Raw genomic sequence first — 16067 nt, forward strand, 5'->3', positions numbered from 1 at the left:
TCTATATAGTCACATGCAGAGAGGTCGGTGGTGTCTGTATAGTCACATGCAGGGAGGTCGGTGGTGTCTGTATAGTCACATGCAGAGAGGTCGGTGGTATCTGTATGGTCACATGCAGGGAGGTCGGTGGTATCTGTATGGTCACATGCAGGGAGGTCGGTGGTGTCTGTATGGTCACATGCAGGGAGGTCGGTGGTGTCTGTATGGTCACATGCAGGGAGGTCGGTGGTGTCTGTATAGTCACATGCAGGGAGGTCGGTGGTGTCTGTATAGTCACATGCAGAGAGGTCGGTGGTGTCTGTATAGTCACATGCAGGGAGGTCGGTGGTGTCTGTATAGTCACATGCAGGGAGGTCGGTGGTGTCTGTATGGTCACATGCAGAGAGGTCGGTGGTGTCTGTATAGTCACATGCAGGGAGGTCGGTGGTGTCTGTATAGTCACATGCAGAGAGGTCGGTGGTGTCTGTATAGTCACATGCAGGGAGGTCGGTGGTGTCTGTATAGTCACATGCAGGGAGGTCGGTGGTGTCTATAGTCACATGCAGGGGGGTCGGTGGTGTCTGTATGGTCACATGCAGGGAGGTCGGTGGTGTCTGTATGGTCACATGCAGGGAGGTAGGTGGTGTCTGTATGGTCACATGCAGGGAGGTCGGTGGTGTCTGTATGGTCACATGCAGGGAGGTCAGTGGTGTCTGTATGGTCACATGCAGGGAGGTCGGTGGTGTCTGTATGGTCACATGCAGGGAGGTGGGTGGTGTCTGTATGGTCACATGCAGGGAGGTCGGTGGTGTCTGTATGGTCACATGCAGGGAGGTCGGTGGTGTCTGTATAGTCACATGCAGGGAGGTCGGTGGTGTCTGTATAGTCACATGCAGAGAGGTCGGTGGTATCTGTATGGTCACATGCAAGGAGGTCGGTGGTGTCTGTATAGTCACATGCAGAGAGGTCGGTGGTGTCTGTATAGTCACATGCAGAGAGGTCGGTGGTGTCTGTATAGTCACATGCAGGGAGGTCGGTGGTGTCTGTATAGTCACATGCAGGGAGGTCGGTGGTGTCTATGGTCACATGCAGGGAAGTCGGTGGTATCTGTATGGTCACATGCAGGGAGGTCGGTGGTGTCTGTATGGTCACATGCAGGGAGGTCGGTGGTGTCTGTATAGTCACATGCAGGGAGGTCGGTGGTGTCTGTATAGTCACATGCAGGGAGGTCGGTGGTATCTGTATGGTCACATGCAGGGAGGTCGGTGGTATCTGTATGGTCACATGCAGGGAGGTCGGTGGTGTCTGTATAGTCACATGCAGAGAGGTCGGTGGTGTCTGTATGGTCACATGCAGAGAGGTCGGTGGTGTCTGTATAGTCACATGCAGGGAGGTCGGTGGTGTCTGTATAGTCACATGCAGGGAGGTCGGTGGTGTCTATGGTCACATGCAGGGAGGTCGGTGGTGTCTGTATAGTCACATGCAGGGAGGTCGGTGGTGTCTATGGTCACATGCAGGGAGGTCGGTGGTATCTGTATGGTCACATGCAGGGAGGTCGGTGGTATCTGTATGGTCACATGCAGGGAGGTCGGTGGTGTCTATGGTCACATGCAGGGAGGTCGGTGTTATCTGTATGGTCACATGCAGGGAGGTCGGTGGTATCTGTATGGTCACATGCAGGGAGGTCGGTGGTATCTGTATAGTCACATGCAGGGAGGTCGTGGTGTCTATGGTCACATGCAGGGAGGTCGGTGGTGTCTGTATAGTCACATGCAAGGAGGTCGGTGGTGTCTGTATAGTCACATGCAGAGAGGTCGGTGGTGTCTGTATAGTCACATGCAGAGAGGTCGGTGGTGTCTGTATAGTCACATGCAGGGAGGTCGGTGGTGTCTGTATAGTCACATGCAGGGAGGTCGGTGGTGTCTATGGTCACATACAGGGAAGTCGGTGGTATCTGTATGTTCACATGCAGGGAGGTCGGTGGTGTCTGTATGGTCACATGCAGGGAGGTCGGTGGTGTCTGTATGGTCACATGCAGGGAGGTCGGTGGTGTCTGTATAGTCACATGCAGGGAGGTCGGTGGTATCTGTATGGTCACATGCAGGGAGGTCGGTGGTATCTGTATGGTCACATGCAGGGAGGTCGGTGGTATCTGTATGGTCACATGCAGAGAGGTCGGTGGTGTCTGTATGGTCACATGCAGGGAGGTCGATGGTGGTGTCTGTATAGTCACATGCAGGGAGGTCGATGGTGGTGGTACATTAACATACATATCCCTGATGGCGGATTATCGGATATCTTGAACTACTGGATTTGTATGAAATGTACATACACTTTGACAAAAAATATTCCGCACCCAGATAGAAATGTCGGATTGCGTCAAAACTCAGCCTGCAGTTATGTATTAGGCAGATATACAGTATAAGTGATTACCGGTGTGGTCTAATTAGACCCTGGGTCTTGCCCCAAGAGGGTGTACAAGTACTTCCCGGTACCCTTTAAAAAGGCTCTCAGAGGCTACTTTTGGGTAGTGTACCTCTTGGTGAGCGATTGTTGACTGCTGGACATGCTTCCACAGTGCACTTGAAGACATTTTGCCCAGTTGACAGACTTTGAGAGCGGGCACATCATTGGTCTGAGAGATTCAGGATCATTTAGATAAATTACCCGCCATCTAGGACGTTCTGGGAGTGGTTGTTATGTGAGGGCACAAAAACACATGGTGAATAGGCTCTGGACGGCTGAGATAGACCACCGGTAGAGAGTAATGTTTGATCTGCTGACAAGCACGAGCAGCTCCCACAGTTTTGTTGTCCACCATCCAGACACAGGTGGCTCCTTCATTACACACCTCTGTCTCTGCCCGGACTATTTCCAGGGGCTTAGAATAAGAAAATTTGGTGTCATGGCGCCCATTACATGTCCTGCCATTGACAGCCAGCCACCATCACCTTTGTTAGCAGTGATGTTAAGAAGGATGAACATGGACTGGTAAGGGCTGGAACTGTATTGTCTTTAGTGATGAATACAGGTTCTGTTTGGGATCCTACAAGAGCTGTGTTCAAGTATGGAGACCTCTTGGTGGGCGCTTCAATCCTGCCTTGGCTGTGGAGGTGGAGCGACACATTGCTCCAGCTGCTGGTGTGATCATCTGAGGAGCCATCACATATGACAGTCGGTCAACCCTAGTAGTTATAGCTTCCAACTCCTCTTGTATCCAGGCTAGAGGCCGAATCTCATGTTGTATCCAGGCTAGAGGCCGAATCTCATGTTGTATCCAGGCTAGAGGCTGTAACTCATCTTGTATCCAGGCTAGAGGCCGTATCTCATGTTGTATTCAGGCTAGAGGCCGTATCTCATGTTGTATCCAGGCTAGAGGCCGTATCTAATCTTGTATCCAGGCTAGAGGGCGTATCTCATGTTGTATTCAGGCTAGAGGCTGTATCTCATCTTGTATCCAGGCTAGAGGCTGTATCTCATCTTGTATCCAGGCTAGAGGCTGTATCTCATCTTGTATCCAGGCTAGAGGCCGTATCTCATCTTGTATCCAGGCTAAAGGCTGTATCTTATCTTGTATTCAGGCTAGAGGCCGTATCCCATGTTGTATCCAGGCTAGAGGCCATATCTTATCTTGCATCCAGGCTAGAGGCCGTATCTCATGTTGTATCCAGGCTAGAGGCCGTATCTCATGTTGTATCCAGGCTAGAGGCCGTATCTCATGTTGTATCCAGGCTAGAGGCCGTATCTCATGTTGTATCCAGGCTAGAGGCTGTATCTTATCTTGTATCCAGGCTAGAGGCCGTATCTCCTCTTGTATCCGGGCTAGAGGCCGTATCTCATGTTGTATCCAGGCTAGAGGCCGTATCTCATGTTGTATCCAGGCTAGAGGCCGTATCTCATGTTGTATCCAGGCTAGAGGCTGTATCTTATCTTGTATCCAGGCTAGAGGACGTATCTCATGTTGTATCCAGGCTAGAGGCCGTATCTCATGTTGTATCCAGGCTAGAGGCTGTATCTTATCTTGTATCCAGGCTAGAGGCCGTATCTCATGTTGTATTCAGGCTAGAGGCCGTATCTCATGTTGTATCCAGGCTAGAGGCTGTATCTTATCTTGTATCCAGGCTAGAGGACGTATCTCATGTTGTATCCAGGCTAGAGGCCGTATCTCATGTTGTATTCAGGCTAGAGGCTGTATCTCATGTTGTATCCAGGCTAGAGGCTGTATCTCATGTTGTATCCAGGCTAGAGGCTGTATCTCATCTTGTATCCAGGCTAGAGGCTGTATCTCATCTTGTATCCAGGCTAGAGGCCGTATCTCATCTTGTATCCAGGCTAGAGGCTGTATCTTATCTTGTATTCAGGCTAGAGGCCGTATCCCATGTTGTATCCAGGCTAGAGGCCGTATCTTATCTTGCATCCAGGCTAGAGGCCGTATCTCATGTTGTATCCAGGCTAGAGGCCGTATCTCATGTTGTATCCAGGCTAGAGGCCGTATCTCATGTTGTATTCAGGCTAGATGCTGTATCTCATGTTGTATCCAGGCTAGAGGCCGTATCTCATGTTGTATCCAGGCTAGAGGCTGTATCTTATCTTGTATCCAGGCTAGAGGACGTATCTCATGTTGTATCCAGGCTAGAGGCCGTATCTCATGTTGTATTCAGGCTAGAGGCTGTATCTCATGTTGTATCCAGGCTAGAGGCTGTATCTCATCTTGTATCCAGGCTAGAGGCCGTATCTCATCTTGTATCCAGGCTAGAGGCCGTATCTCATCTTGTATCCAGGCTAGAGGCTGTATCTTATCTTGTATTCAGGCTAGAGGCCGTATCCCATGTTGTATCCAGGCTAGAGGCCGTATCTTATCTTGCATCCAGGCTAGAGGCCGTATCTCATGTTGTATCCAGGCTAGAGGCCGTATCTCATGTTGTATCCAGGCTAGAGGCCGTATCTCATGTTGTATCCAGGCTAGAGGCCGTATCTCATGTTGTATCCAGGCTAGAGGCCGTATCTCATGTTGTTTCCAGGCTAGAGGCTGTATCTCATCTTGTATCCAGGCTAGAGGCCGTATCTCATCTTGTATCCAGGCTAGAGGCTGTATCTTATCTTGTATTCAGGCTAGAGGCCGTATCCCATGTTGTATCCAGGCTAGAGGCCGTATCTTATCTTGCATCCAGGCTAGAGGCCGTATCTCATGTTGTATCCAGGCTAGAGGCCGTATCTCATGTTGTATCCAGGCTAGAGGCCGTATCTCATGTTGTATCCAGGCTAGAGGCCGTATCTCTTCTTGTATCCGGGCTAGAGGCCGTATCTCATCTTATATCCAGGGTAGAGGCCGTATCTCATGTTGTATCCAGGCTAGAGGCCGTATCTGATCTTGTATCCAGGGTAGAGGCCGTATCTCATCTTGTATCCAGGCTAGAGGCCGTATCTCATCTTATATCCAGGGTAGAGGCCGTATCTCATGTTGTATCCAGGCTAGAGGCCGTATCTGATCTTGTATCCAGGGTAGAGGCCGTATCTCATCTTGTATCCAGGCTAGAGGTGACACAACAGGGTCCTAGAGCCTCCTTCAGTTGTGCAGTTTCCCCAATATTCATCTTCTTTCCTCTGATATTGTAATCACGCACACATATCATCACATCTGCACACAGCTTCATTCTCACATCTTCCTGGTGCAGGATGTTTGCTCAGTGAGTGTACTATGGAGCACAATGAGCACCGGCTGCTAGTCTTAGGCTAAATGCACACGATCAGGATTGCTTGCGGATTTTTAGCGCGGATTTGCATGCGGAAAATACGCACCGTAGGTCATGTACATTGTATTCTATGAGAATTTGAAATTCTCAATGCATACGATGCAGATTTTTTGCGTGCGGATTTTGACCTGCGGTGCGGATTTTAAAATCCGCAACATGTCAAATATTTTTTTTCTTTTTTCCTGACCGGATTTTCTTCATTCACTTAGTAAAATCCGCACCAAATCCGCCCCAATTGATGCAGATTGACCGCACAGATTTGCCTGCGGATTTCGGTGTGGATTCTCCGCACATGAATCCTGAACGTGTGCATGCACCCTACAGCCTTACTGACGCTTGTGGTTTATCCTACTGGTTTCCAGCGTTGTATCAGTGTGTGTGTATTGTTTTCCCCCTACAGACTGCGTACCCCCCAACCCATTACATCAGAAGAGTCCCCCAGAGGAAGATTCACTACTTCACGGGGCTCCAGGTCTTGCAGCTTGTTATCCTATGTGGCTTCGGCATGTCGCCTCTCCCTTACATGAAGATGATCTTCCCTCTGATTATGATAGGAATGATACCCATCAGGTAAGCCGGTCCGAGCAATCACATCAGTTGTGAAGAAGTGGAGCTAGAGTTTTTGTCACTGCCCATAAGAGCTAACAATCTACAGGTTAGATATCTCCATTGATCAGCACCTTCGGTGAGGCATCTGAGCATGACCACTTTTAAAGGGGTTTCTAGGATAGGTCCTCAGGATAGGCCATCTATATTTGATGTGGTCCAACACCCCGAATCCCCGACAATCAGCAGTTCTGCATTAGCACTGACGCAGGAACTACAGAGCTGCATCCAACCCCCAGCTAATATAAGTTGTCTCATGTCTAATCATCATCTCCAGATCCCTTCCTCTAACTCCTTGTTATCCTTCTTAGATACAACCTTCTACCCAAGATCATCGAGTCCAAATACCTGGATGCTATGGATGCCGAGCATTAGAAAGAGCCTCAAACCATCCGGAGATGCGTCCACGTTCTTTAACGATGGAGGAAATGTAGGGTTTCGTAATTTTTCAGGGGACGGGTTTGCATTTTATTTTTCATTGTTGCAACTTTTTGGATTTGTACAATGACCAAAGTGGAATCAAGGGGACGCGGAGCTCGACGACCTTAACTGGAATACCCCAAAGATGCTCTACAATGGTCGCGCCCGCTTGTCTCTCATTTCTGGACCTGGCCTTCGGTCTATGTTGATTGTTTTTGGGGGATTTTTTTTAAGCATCCTATATATCCCACAAAACCGAATTCGTATTTTCGAGTACTTTTCCAGGATTTATAGTGGTGAACTGGCCAAAAAGATGTATATTTTTCTCCTAAGGAACCTTGCAATACTCTTTGAAGTTAATTTTTTGTCTCTACACCGTTGGATTGGGGACATGACTCCAGAGTGGGAAGTCCGTGTTGCCTCCTTATTATTTTTTTAATAAGTCAGGTTGAGAAATAAAGGACTTTTTACCTATTTACGTCACTGCACACAGCAATGACGATGTCTGCAGATCAACCAAAAGTGTTAATGATGTTTTTGTTTCTCTCCTTCGTAGGCCTGCCCCTAGAATGTAAGCTAACTTTTACCCCTTTGGGGCTTTATGTTTTTGTTTTTTTTTCCATGTAGTTGAAGTAAAGAGGTATACAAGCTGTCAAATTTGCACAACAGCGACTTGGCATTATGCACAAATTCACTCAGATACCAGCACTTTTTTTTTGTCTTTTTTTTGTTTTTGTGTGTGTGCGTGTGTCTGTGTGCATCCTGACAAACCTCCATGCATACTTGCTCCATAGCGCATTGATAATGCATGTTTTATGTATAATGTTTATACATCACTAGTGAAAGGTGTCACACTAGAGTTTTTGGGTTTTATTTTTTAATATGACCTCTTTCTGGAAGGCCCAACAGCTTCACGATGGTGATGGCGAGCGTTTACTCTTCTCAGTGTAGCGTCGAGGCTTGACGAAGAACATGGACGACCACACTGTGCTAACCAACAACTGGACTCTGTTGCACTTTCCTACAAGCACAGGCTTGGCCGTTTGTGCTTCACGCCTGGACCGTCTCCTACGAGACCATCCATTTTTGTTTTCTGAAATCAAAATGTTGCTCTAGTGACTCCTTTTGCATCCTGAAGGTCAAGCGTGGTATCTCAACGACTGGTGGATCTCGGTATCCGTAACACTTACGGCTGATTTTTCTGCTTTGAATGTAGAGGTCAGTGACCCTGGACCATACCATCTCACCAAAGATACGTTTGTAGGCGCCTGTTACGCTGATGTTTTTGTCTGCTTGGATGCTGAATATGGTTATTTCGGGTCTGTATTTTGCAACCCCTATACCAAGGTCCTACCGCCTGGATGAGACTGGCCCTTGACCTCTCTAGATTCTGGTGTATCTGATGTGAATTTTGCATGATGACTTCAACGTCTGGCTGACGTTCAAATCGGGTTACGTTTTACCAGAAAGGATTATTTTTGTAAATGCGTACTTGTTGGATTAAGGACTAATACCCTCTATGATGTTGACATTTTGTTCTGTTACTCAGTTTGCAGTGGTTTCCTTAGAATTTATAGCTTTATTTTTGTTTTTTTCTCTTTTGCATTGTATGAAACCCGGTTACTTAAGACAGCAATTCATGTTTTTGGGCGATGAAACAATCCTGTACCCTCTGACGTTGAGCATGCTGTGGATTATATGGATACTAAGTATCACGAGAAGCACTTGACTGCACAGAATCTGACAGAGCAAACTATTCAAAAAAATGTCTGCAAGGGACTTCATTGAGTCACTTTCGCTTTGGTAGAAGTTGACCTTGACCATGTTGTCCATACGTTTTTTTTGTGTGTGTGTTCTTTATGTTGTGACCTCAGATGAATCCATCTATACCGGTTCCTGTAGTCACGACACTATGTGATGGAGAACGGTTTCTTGCCATTCATCCCTTCGAAGCTGTGCAAGTCCTTACCAGTACAGTGCATGCTCGATTTCAGATGGGGACCTATATATATATATGTATACAGTATATACTACATAAGTGCTGCTTTAAGTCTACCGTTTGCTTTGAGCGGGTCAATTTTTGTAAATATTTGAGATGTCTGGAATCAAAGAGAACAAAGCACCGAAGAAAAATTCTATTAATAAACGATGGTTTAAACAAGAGCGGTCTGCGTGTGTTACTGGTTCTGTAGTCCCTGGAGTGATATATGGATTTGGTTTTATATAGACGTGCTGGGGGAGCACAAGCAGAGCACTAAATCGAGTGGTCCTACACATTTCACACACGTCCCTTCTGCTCTGATCCAGCCACCTGTCTAACACATCACATCATCTCAAGACGTTCAGGAGACCAGTGAGGGTCCTAGACCTCCAGTGTGTAACTTTCTTCCATGTCTTAGGCTAGGGCCAACTTGGAAATCGCAATCTAATGATTGTCCCTATGTACTGCAGGTCCGTTTGAAACCCCCACATGACAGTCGCGCTAAATCCAACCATGTTTTCTTTTTGGTCTCACTTTGCCATCATTGACTACAATTGCAACCTGTGTACGATTTGACAGTATATCCCAACCTGAAACGGACACTAAACCCTGAAAATAAATAACACAAAAAAAAGGGCCCATTTTTGGTTTCGTATTTTTCTCCCCATGTTTCAGTAGCCATAACTTTTTTAATTTTCCGTTCATATAGCCAATATAAGGGCTTATTTTTTGCGGGACAAGGGGAATTTTTTTAAGGGCAGCATTTTATTTACCATGTCTGTTATTGGAAAATGGGAAAAAATGTAATTGAAAAAAAAAATACCGCTATTCCTCCAAGGTTTTTCCATTATGGCGTTCACTGTGTGCTAAAAATGACACAACATCCTTATTCTACTGCTGAATATGAATACGGTGATACCAAACTTCTATAGGTTTTTTTTGTTTTACTACTTAAAGAAAAAACCTTTGAAAAATAAATTCTTTGCATCGCCATTTTCTGACTTTTTAGATTTCTGTCTAGAGAGCTGAATGAGGGCTTGTTTTTTGCGGAATGAACTTTAGTTTTTATTGGTACCATTTTTGTGGTATGTACAACTTTTTTTTATTTTATCACTGTTATTCAATTTTTGGGGTGACAAAAGTTAACAAAAAAATGGTGAAATGTGTGGTTTTCATATTTTTTTTCCATTACCGCACAGAAATTGTTTTTAAATAGTTCAGACATTTTCGGACTTGGCGATACCTGATACGTTTACTTTTTTTATTAATATATTTTTAAATTTAAAATTGGGAAAGGGGGGTGATTTAAAATGTTAATATTCAATGAATTTTTTTGTTAACTTTTTTTTTTTTTACTTTTATAGTAATAACCTTTAACCCCCACCCCCCCCTCTTGGGGGGCTAGAACTTGGGGTCTTTTGATCACTTGTCTTAGTCACCATAATAGAGATCTGTTAGGGTGAATAGGAGTTTCACACGCTCCCTGCTGAGCTGTGCCCCGTGCACAGCAGGGAGGTTACCATGGCAGCCTGGAAAGCTTCAGAAGTGTCCAGGCTGCCATGGTAACCGATCGGAGCCTTACGATTTCACTGCGGGCTCTTCCATAGGAAGGCAGAGGAAGCCGCATCCCTCTGCCTTGCCTCACAGCTGCCACGATTGGTGTTGATTGCGGCATCTGAGGGGTTAATTGATGGGGTTTGGCAGGATCGCTGTACCCAGTGCAGTGGCCAGGTTTGGGGTGGCGCTGGGTCTCCCGGACACCGTTGAGGTGTCACCACGTGTTGCTGCTCTCCTGAAGGGTTGGTAAGGCGTGGTGCACCCCAATGGGAGATAAGTCCAGAGAGTCAGGGTCTGCAGTAACCAGGGTGCTTCTTTATTGGAGGAATTCAGGTACAAATACAGGCGAGGCATTGGGCTGGCTTCTCCAGTCTCCTCCCTGGCAGAAGAAAGGTTTGATGCTGAGGAAAGGCCTGAGCTAGCTGTCCCTCTATGTCTCTCTCAGAAGGCTGATACCCTGGTCCAAGGCTGGTGATCCAGGGTCTGTGGCAGCGTATACCCGTCTCAGCGTCTTCTTCTGGTCACTCCTTAGTCTGGCAGAGTTTCCTTTTCCAAGCACTGGTCCCTAACTGCAGCACACTAGGGGCTCTGACTGCTCTCCTCATATCCAGTTTATGCTAGGACTAGAACCTTCTAGTGGGAGGGGTGGAGTGGAGAAACTCGGCACAAACGGATACGTTGTTTCAGCTCCCGTCTGGTATAGACTTACATTAAAGCTTCAATGATACTCAATGGTAATGACACAGCAGGTTTTCCAGACAAAAACAAGTTTCCAGACATAACAACATGGCTAAAACCAGACATTTAAAAGGTCAGGCTGTCTGCTGTTGGTGGTAAACAAGTCTGTTTTTTTTCCCTCCAAAACATGGTATTCTTTGAACCCTGTGGCAGCTGTGGAAAATTACCAGCTTCTCAATCAAAGTTCTAACAGTCTCTCAGTATTCATTAACCCTTTCCACATAGCCATGTAAATACAGTGATAATAAACAGGATATTTATCACAAGATATAAAATGCAGGTACACAGTATTAAACAGTATACTGTACGTTGACCCCCTTTTAAGAGAAATAAAGTAAGAAGTTTTAACTTTGCATAGGGGATATAGGCAACTGTCAAAGTAGTCCCTGCTCTAGGGCACTAGACCAGTCATTGCGGATGGGTGTCTGCTGTATGATACAGCCAGCACCCACCGTATATGGAGCAGGCTCACCGGTATGTTACAGTGGTTGAAGGGGTTAATCCATAGTGCACACACAACTACCGTATGTCTGAGGTTCCCCCCAATCTGCTACAATAAGATCTTTAATGCATGACCTCACACACTCAACAGGAAGCCCGGGAGAGGGGGAAGCTTGACAGGTGTGTATACATTACATCAGCCAGAAAGCTGGTAGGTATCAATATGATTTATGTTCTCTTTTTTTATTTTATTTAAAGAGGTTTTCCAAGATTTTTATATTAATGAACTATCCTCTGGATAGAACATCAATATCAGATAGGCGGGGGTTTGATCAGCTGTTTGAAGAGTGCCACGGTCTCTTCCAAGGCCAATGATGTCATATTCATTGGTCACATGGCCTATGTACAGCTCTGTCCCATTCAAGTGAATGAGGCTGAGCTGCAGTAACTCGCATGGCCACTATCCAATGGATGGCGCTGTGCTTGGTAAGCGGAGACTGCGGGGCTCACCAAAGCGTCATGGCCTCTTGTAACAACTGATTGGCGGGGATGACAGGTATCGGACCACCACTCTTCTGATACTGATGACCTATCCTGAGGGTCGTCAAAATCATGGAAAACCCTTTTAATGTGTATCTAGTGTATACAGTTTAGGTTTATAAGGATAAAGTTTGCAGTGCTGTAACTGTATACTTGTAAGCATGCCAAAGGATACAATAGACTCATTCGAGTCCCATTATTCTGACCACTTCGTAATTTCAATGTTGGCAGCGCATAGCTCATGAAGGACGTCCCATGTGCTGAGCTGGCTCGGTGGGTATATAAGGTGTGCTGATTTGGCTCGGTGGGTATATAAGGTGTGCTGAGCTGGCTCGGTGGGTATATAAGGTGTGCTGAGCTGGCTCGGTGGGTATATAAGGTGTGCTGAGCTGGCTCGGTGGGTATATAAGGTGTGCTGAGCTGGCTCGGTGGGTATATAAGGTGTGCTGAGCTGGCTCGGTGGGTATATAAGGTGTGCTGAGCTGGCTCGGTGGGTATATAAGGTGTGCTGAGCTGGCTCGGTGGGTATATAAGGTGTGGTGAGCTGGCTCGGTCGGTATATAAGGTGTGCTGAGCTGGCTCGGTGGGTATATAAGGTGTGCTGAGCTGGCTCGGTGGGTATATAAGGTGTGGTGAGCTGGCTCGGTGGGTATATAAGGTGTGGTGAGCTGGCTCGGTGGGTATATAAGGTGTGCTGAGCTGGCTCGGTGGGTATATAAGGTGTGGTGAGCTGGCTCGGTCGGTATATAAGGTGTGGTGAGCTGGCTCGGTCGGTATATAAGGTGTGCTAAGCTGGCTCAGTCGGTATATAAGGTGTGCTGAGCTGGTGACGAAGGTGCCTCGGCAGAAAAGGCTCCAATTTACATGGCAGTATTGGATTTAGACCTCCACTGATTGGCAAAGGGTTGCCATCTCCAAAGAGTCCTGTTTTCTGCTTCTTGAAATGAATGGACGTTGCTGTGTCAGGTGTGAAACAGAAAACAGACCCCCTGCAACCATTGCTGGAAGGACACAAGCTGGTGGTGGTGGCAGCGTTATGGTCTGGGGGATATTTTCCTGGCATTCTCTGGGCCCTCTCATCCATGTTGGAAGGCACTCCCAACTGATTTGGGTCTGAATCCATCCTTGCAGATCATGTACACCCATACATGCTGATTGTCTCCCCTGGGGCGGATGGGATCTTTGAGCAGAACAATGAGACATGTCACACGGCTAGAAATGTCCGACATTGGTTGGAAGAACATAGCCAGGACTTCCAAGTATTACCTTGGCCCCATTATTCCCCAGACTTGAACCCAATTAAGCATCTGTGGAACCACCTTGATTGTCATCTCCACTTTACGGATCCTCCCTCGCGCTCGCTCCAGCATCTGTGGGATGCACTGCAGTCAGCACGTATATGCTACTTCCACCCTTCCCCTGAGAATGACGCCAAGAAGGGCAACCTCCCGCACCAAGGTGACGTAGGTTAACGACGTTGGCGTCTCATCTCCGTGAAGACTGGCCTTAGTGCTGTGGCTACGGGACTCCCTATGGGCACATAGTCTTATTTATTAACATATTGGGAAAGAACTTCTAAAAAAGAAGACCGTTATTAAAACTGGATATATCCTCCTCAAGTCCATTATAAAAAGAAAAACCAATAAATATATATCTCTGTGAAAGGGGTTTATACCTTCTATAGTGCATTGATAGTGTTAAAGTGCTGAACGTGCTATACTGAACTCCTTTAATACCCATTAATAATTCACTGTTAGTGCAATAATACAATTTTCCATGTGCATGATCTAGATTAAAGCACAAAACACACATGAATTCATACACAAAATACACTGATAAATAATAAATAGTAAACCTGATTAAAAAAATATACAAAAATATAGTGATTAAAAAATACAGTGATAAATTATCCAATGAGTGATTGCAAACCAAATTAATAAACCACCAACATTGAAAGAAACATTACATAAAGAAAAATAAAAAACACCCCCAAGGTCAACATTCTTCTATATTGATGAATGGTTTTCTTCAATCACAGCTGTTCCATCCTTCTTTTCCCTTATCTTAAATCTTTTTTCAGTGTGTCATCCACAGATCCCCCATAAGTGTGTCATCCACAGATCCCCCATAAGTGTGTCATCCACAGATCCCCCATACAGTGTGTCATCCACAGATCCCCCATACAGTGTGTCATCCACAGATCCCCCATACAGTGTGTCATCCACAGGTCCCCTATAACAGTGTGTCATCCACAGGTCCCCTATAACAGTGTGTCATCCACAGGTCCCCTATAACAGTACGTCATCCACAGGTCCCCTATAACAGTACGTCATCCACAGGTCCCCTATAACAGTGTGTCATCCACAGATCCCCCATAAGTGTGTCATCCACAGATCCCCCATACAGTGTGTCATCCACAGATCCCCCATAACAGTGTGTCATCCACAGATTCCCCCATACAGTGTGTCATCCACAGATCCCCCATAACAGTACGTCATCCACAGATCCCCCATAACAGTACGTCATCCACAGATCCCCCATAACAGTACGTCATCCACAGATCCCCCATAACAGTACGTCATCCACAGATCCCCCATAAGTGTGTCATCCACAGATCCCCCATACAGTGTGTCATCCACAGATCCCCCATACAGTGTGTCATCCACAGATCCCCCATACAGTGTGTCATCCACAGGTCCCCTATAACAGTGTGTCATCCACAGGTCCCCTATAACAGTGTGTCATCCACAGGTCCCCTATAACAGTACGTCATCCACAGGTCCCCTATAACAGTGTGTCATCCACAGATCCCCCATAAGTGTGTCATCCACAGATCCCCCATACAGTGTGTCATCCACAGATCCCCCATAACAGTGTGTCATCCACAGATCCCCCATACAGTGTGTCATCCACAGATCCCCCATAACAGTACGTCATCCACAGATCCCCCATAACAGTACGTCATCCACAGATCCCCCATAACAGTACGTCATCCACAGATCCCCCATAACAGTACGTCATCCACAGATCCCCCATAACAGTACGTCATCCACAGATCCCCCATAACAGTACGTCATCCACAGATCCCCCATAACAGTACGTCATCCACAGATCCCCCATAACAGTGTGTCATCCACAGATCCCCCATAACAGTGTGTCATCCACAGATCCCCCATAACAGTGTGTCATCCACAGATCCCCCATAACAGTGTGTCATCCACAGATCCCCCATAACAGTGTGTCATCCACAGATCCCCCATAAGTGTGTCATCCACAGATCCCCCATAACAGTGTGTCATCCACAGATCCCCCATAACAGTGTGTCATCCACAGATCCCCCATAACAGTGTGTCATCCACAGATCCCCCATAACAGTGTGTCATCCACAGATCCCCCCGTAACAGTATCATCCACAGATCCACCATAACAATGTTGTCCACAGATCCCCCATAACAGTGTTGTCATCCACAGATCCCCCATAACAGTGTTGTCATCCACAGGTCCCCCATAACAGTGTTGTCATCCACAGGTCCCCCATAACAGTGTGTCATCCACAGATCCCCCATTGCTGCAATATACCGAGAAAATGAGTTGTAGTAAAAGGGACACTAGGGTTGCTTTAAGTGTGGGACAGACCCTTTTAGAGGTGGAAAATGCCTCTCCGAAATAGTAACTGCAGCTTGACCACAGCCTCACAGTCATGGAGCACAGCAGCACGGGGCGCTCCAGGGAGCAGCAGAGCCACACAAATCTCAGCAAGCACATAGGCCTGGCTGAAGATTCCCAGCATGACCACCACCACCCACAATGAGTAGGACTAGGGGGTTCTCCAAGATGGGAAAAAAATTCTAGGCTTCCTCATAAAAGTAAGTTTGAATTGATACGCTAGAGCAAGCATGTCAAACTCAAAGGCTAACATGGGCCAAAAAAACTAAATTTAAGTTTATGTGGGCCGCATAAAAAAAAAATAAAAAATCGTACATTTTCATAGAACAACATTGTTGTTCCATGACTGCTGACCCCCAACATCCCGTTGCCCAATAACACAAGTG

At 46.6% G+C, this 16067-nt stretch overlaps 2 protein-coding genes across 3 annotated transcripts in view; both read left to right on the plus strand.

Moving 5' to 3' along the window:
• The window catches only part of SLC4A11 (solute carrier family 4 member 11), a 135517-nt gene extending 126596 nt beyond the window's left edge, over positions 1-8921 (plus strand). For both annotated transcript variants that reach the window (XM_040419333.1, XM_040419334.1), the window contains exons 19-20: positions 6133-6302; positions 6650-8921. In XM_040419333.1, the coding sequence (XP_040275267.1) occupies positions 6133-6302; positions 6650-6713 (234 nt within the window). In that variant the 3' untranslated portion in view covers positions 6714-8921. The remainder of the gene's footprint in view (positions 1-6132; positions 6303-6649) is intronic.
• On the plus strand, positions 28-3266 carry LOC120990491 (multiple epidermal growth factor-like domains protein 6). The gene is made up of 6 exons (XM_040419335.1): positions 28-518; positions 583-1044; positions 1109-1372; positions 1760-1891; positions 1956-2054; positions 2187-3266. Exons 1-6 carry the CDS (start codon positions 105-107, stop codon positions 2280-2282), a joined length of 1467 nt encoding a protein of 488 aa, XP_040275269.1. The 5' UTR covers positions 28-104; the 3' UTR covers positions 2283-3266.
• Positions 8922-16067: the final 7146 nt, after the last annotated feature.

Source organism: Bufo bufo, chromosome 2, assembly GCF_905171765.1.
Source record: "Bufo bufo chromosome 2, aBufBuf1.1, whole genome shotgun sequence".
Lineage (NCBI taxonomy): Eukaryota > Metazoa > Chordata > Amphibia > Anura > Bufonidae > Bufo > Bufo bufo.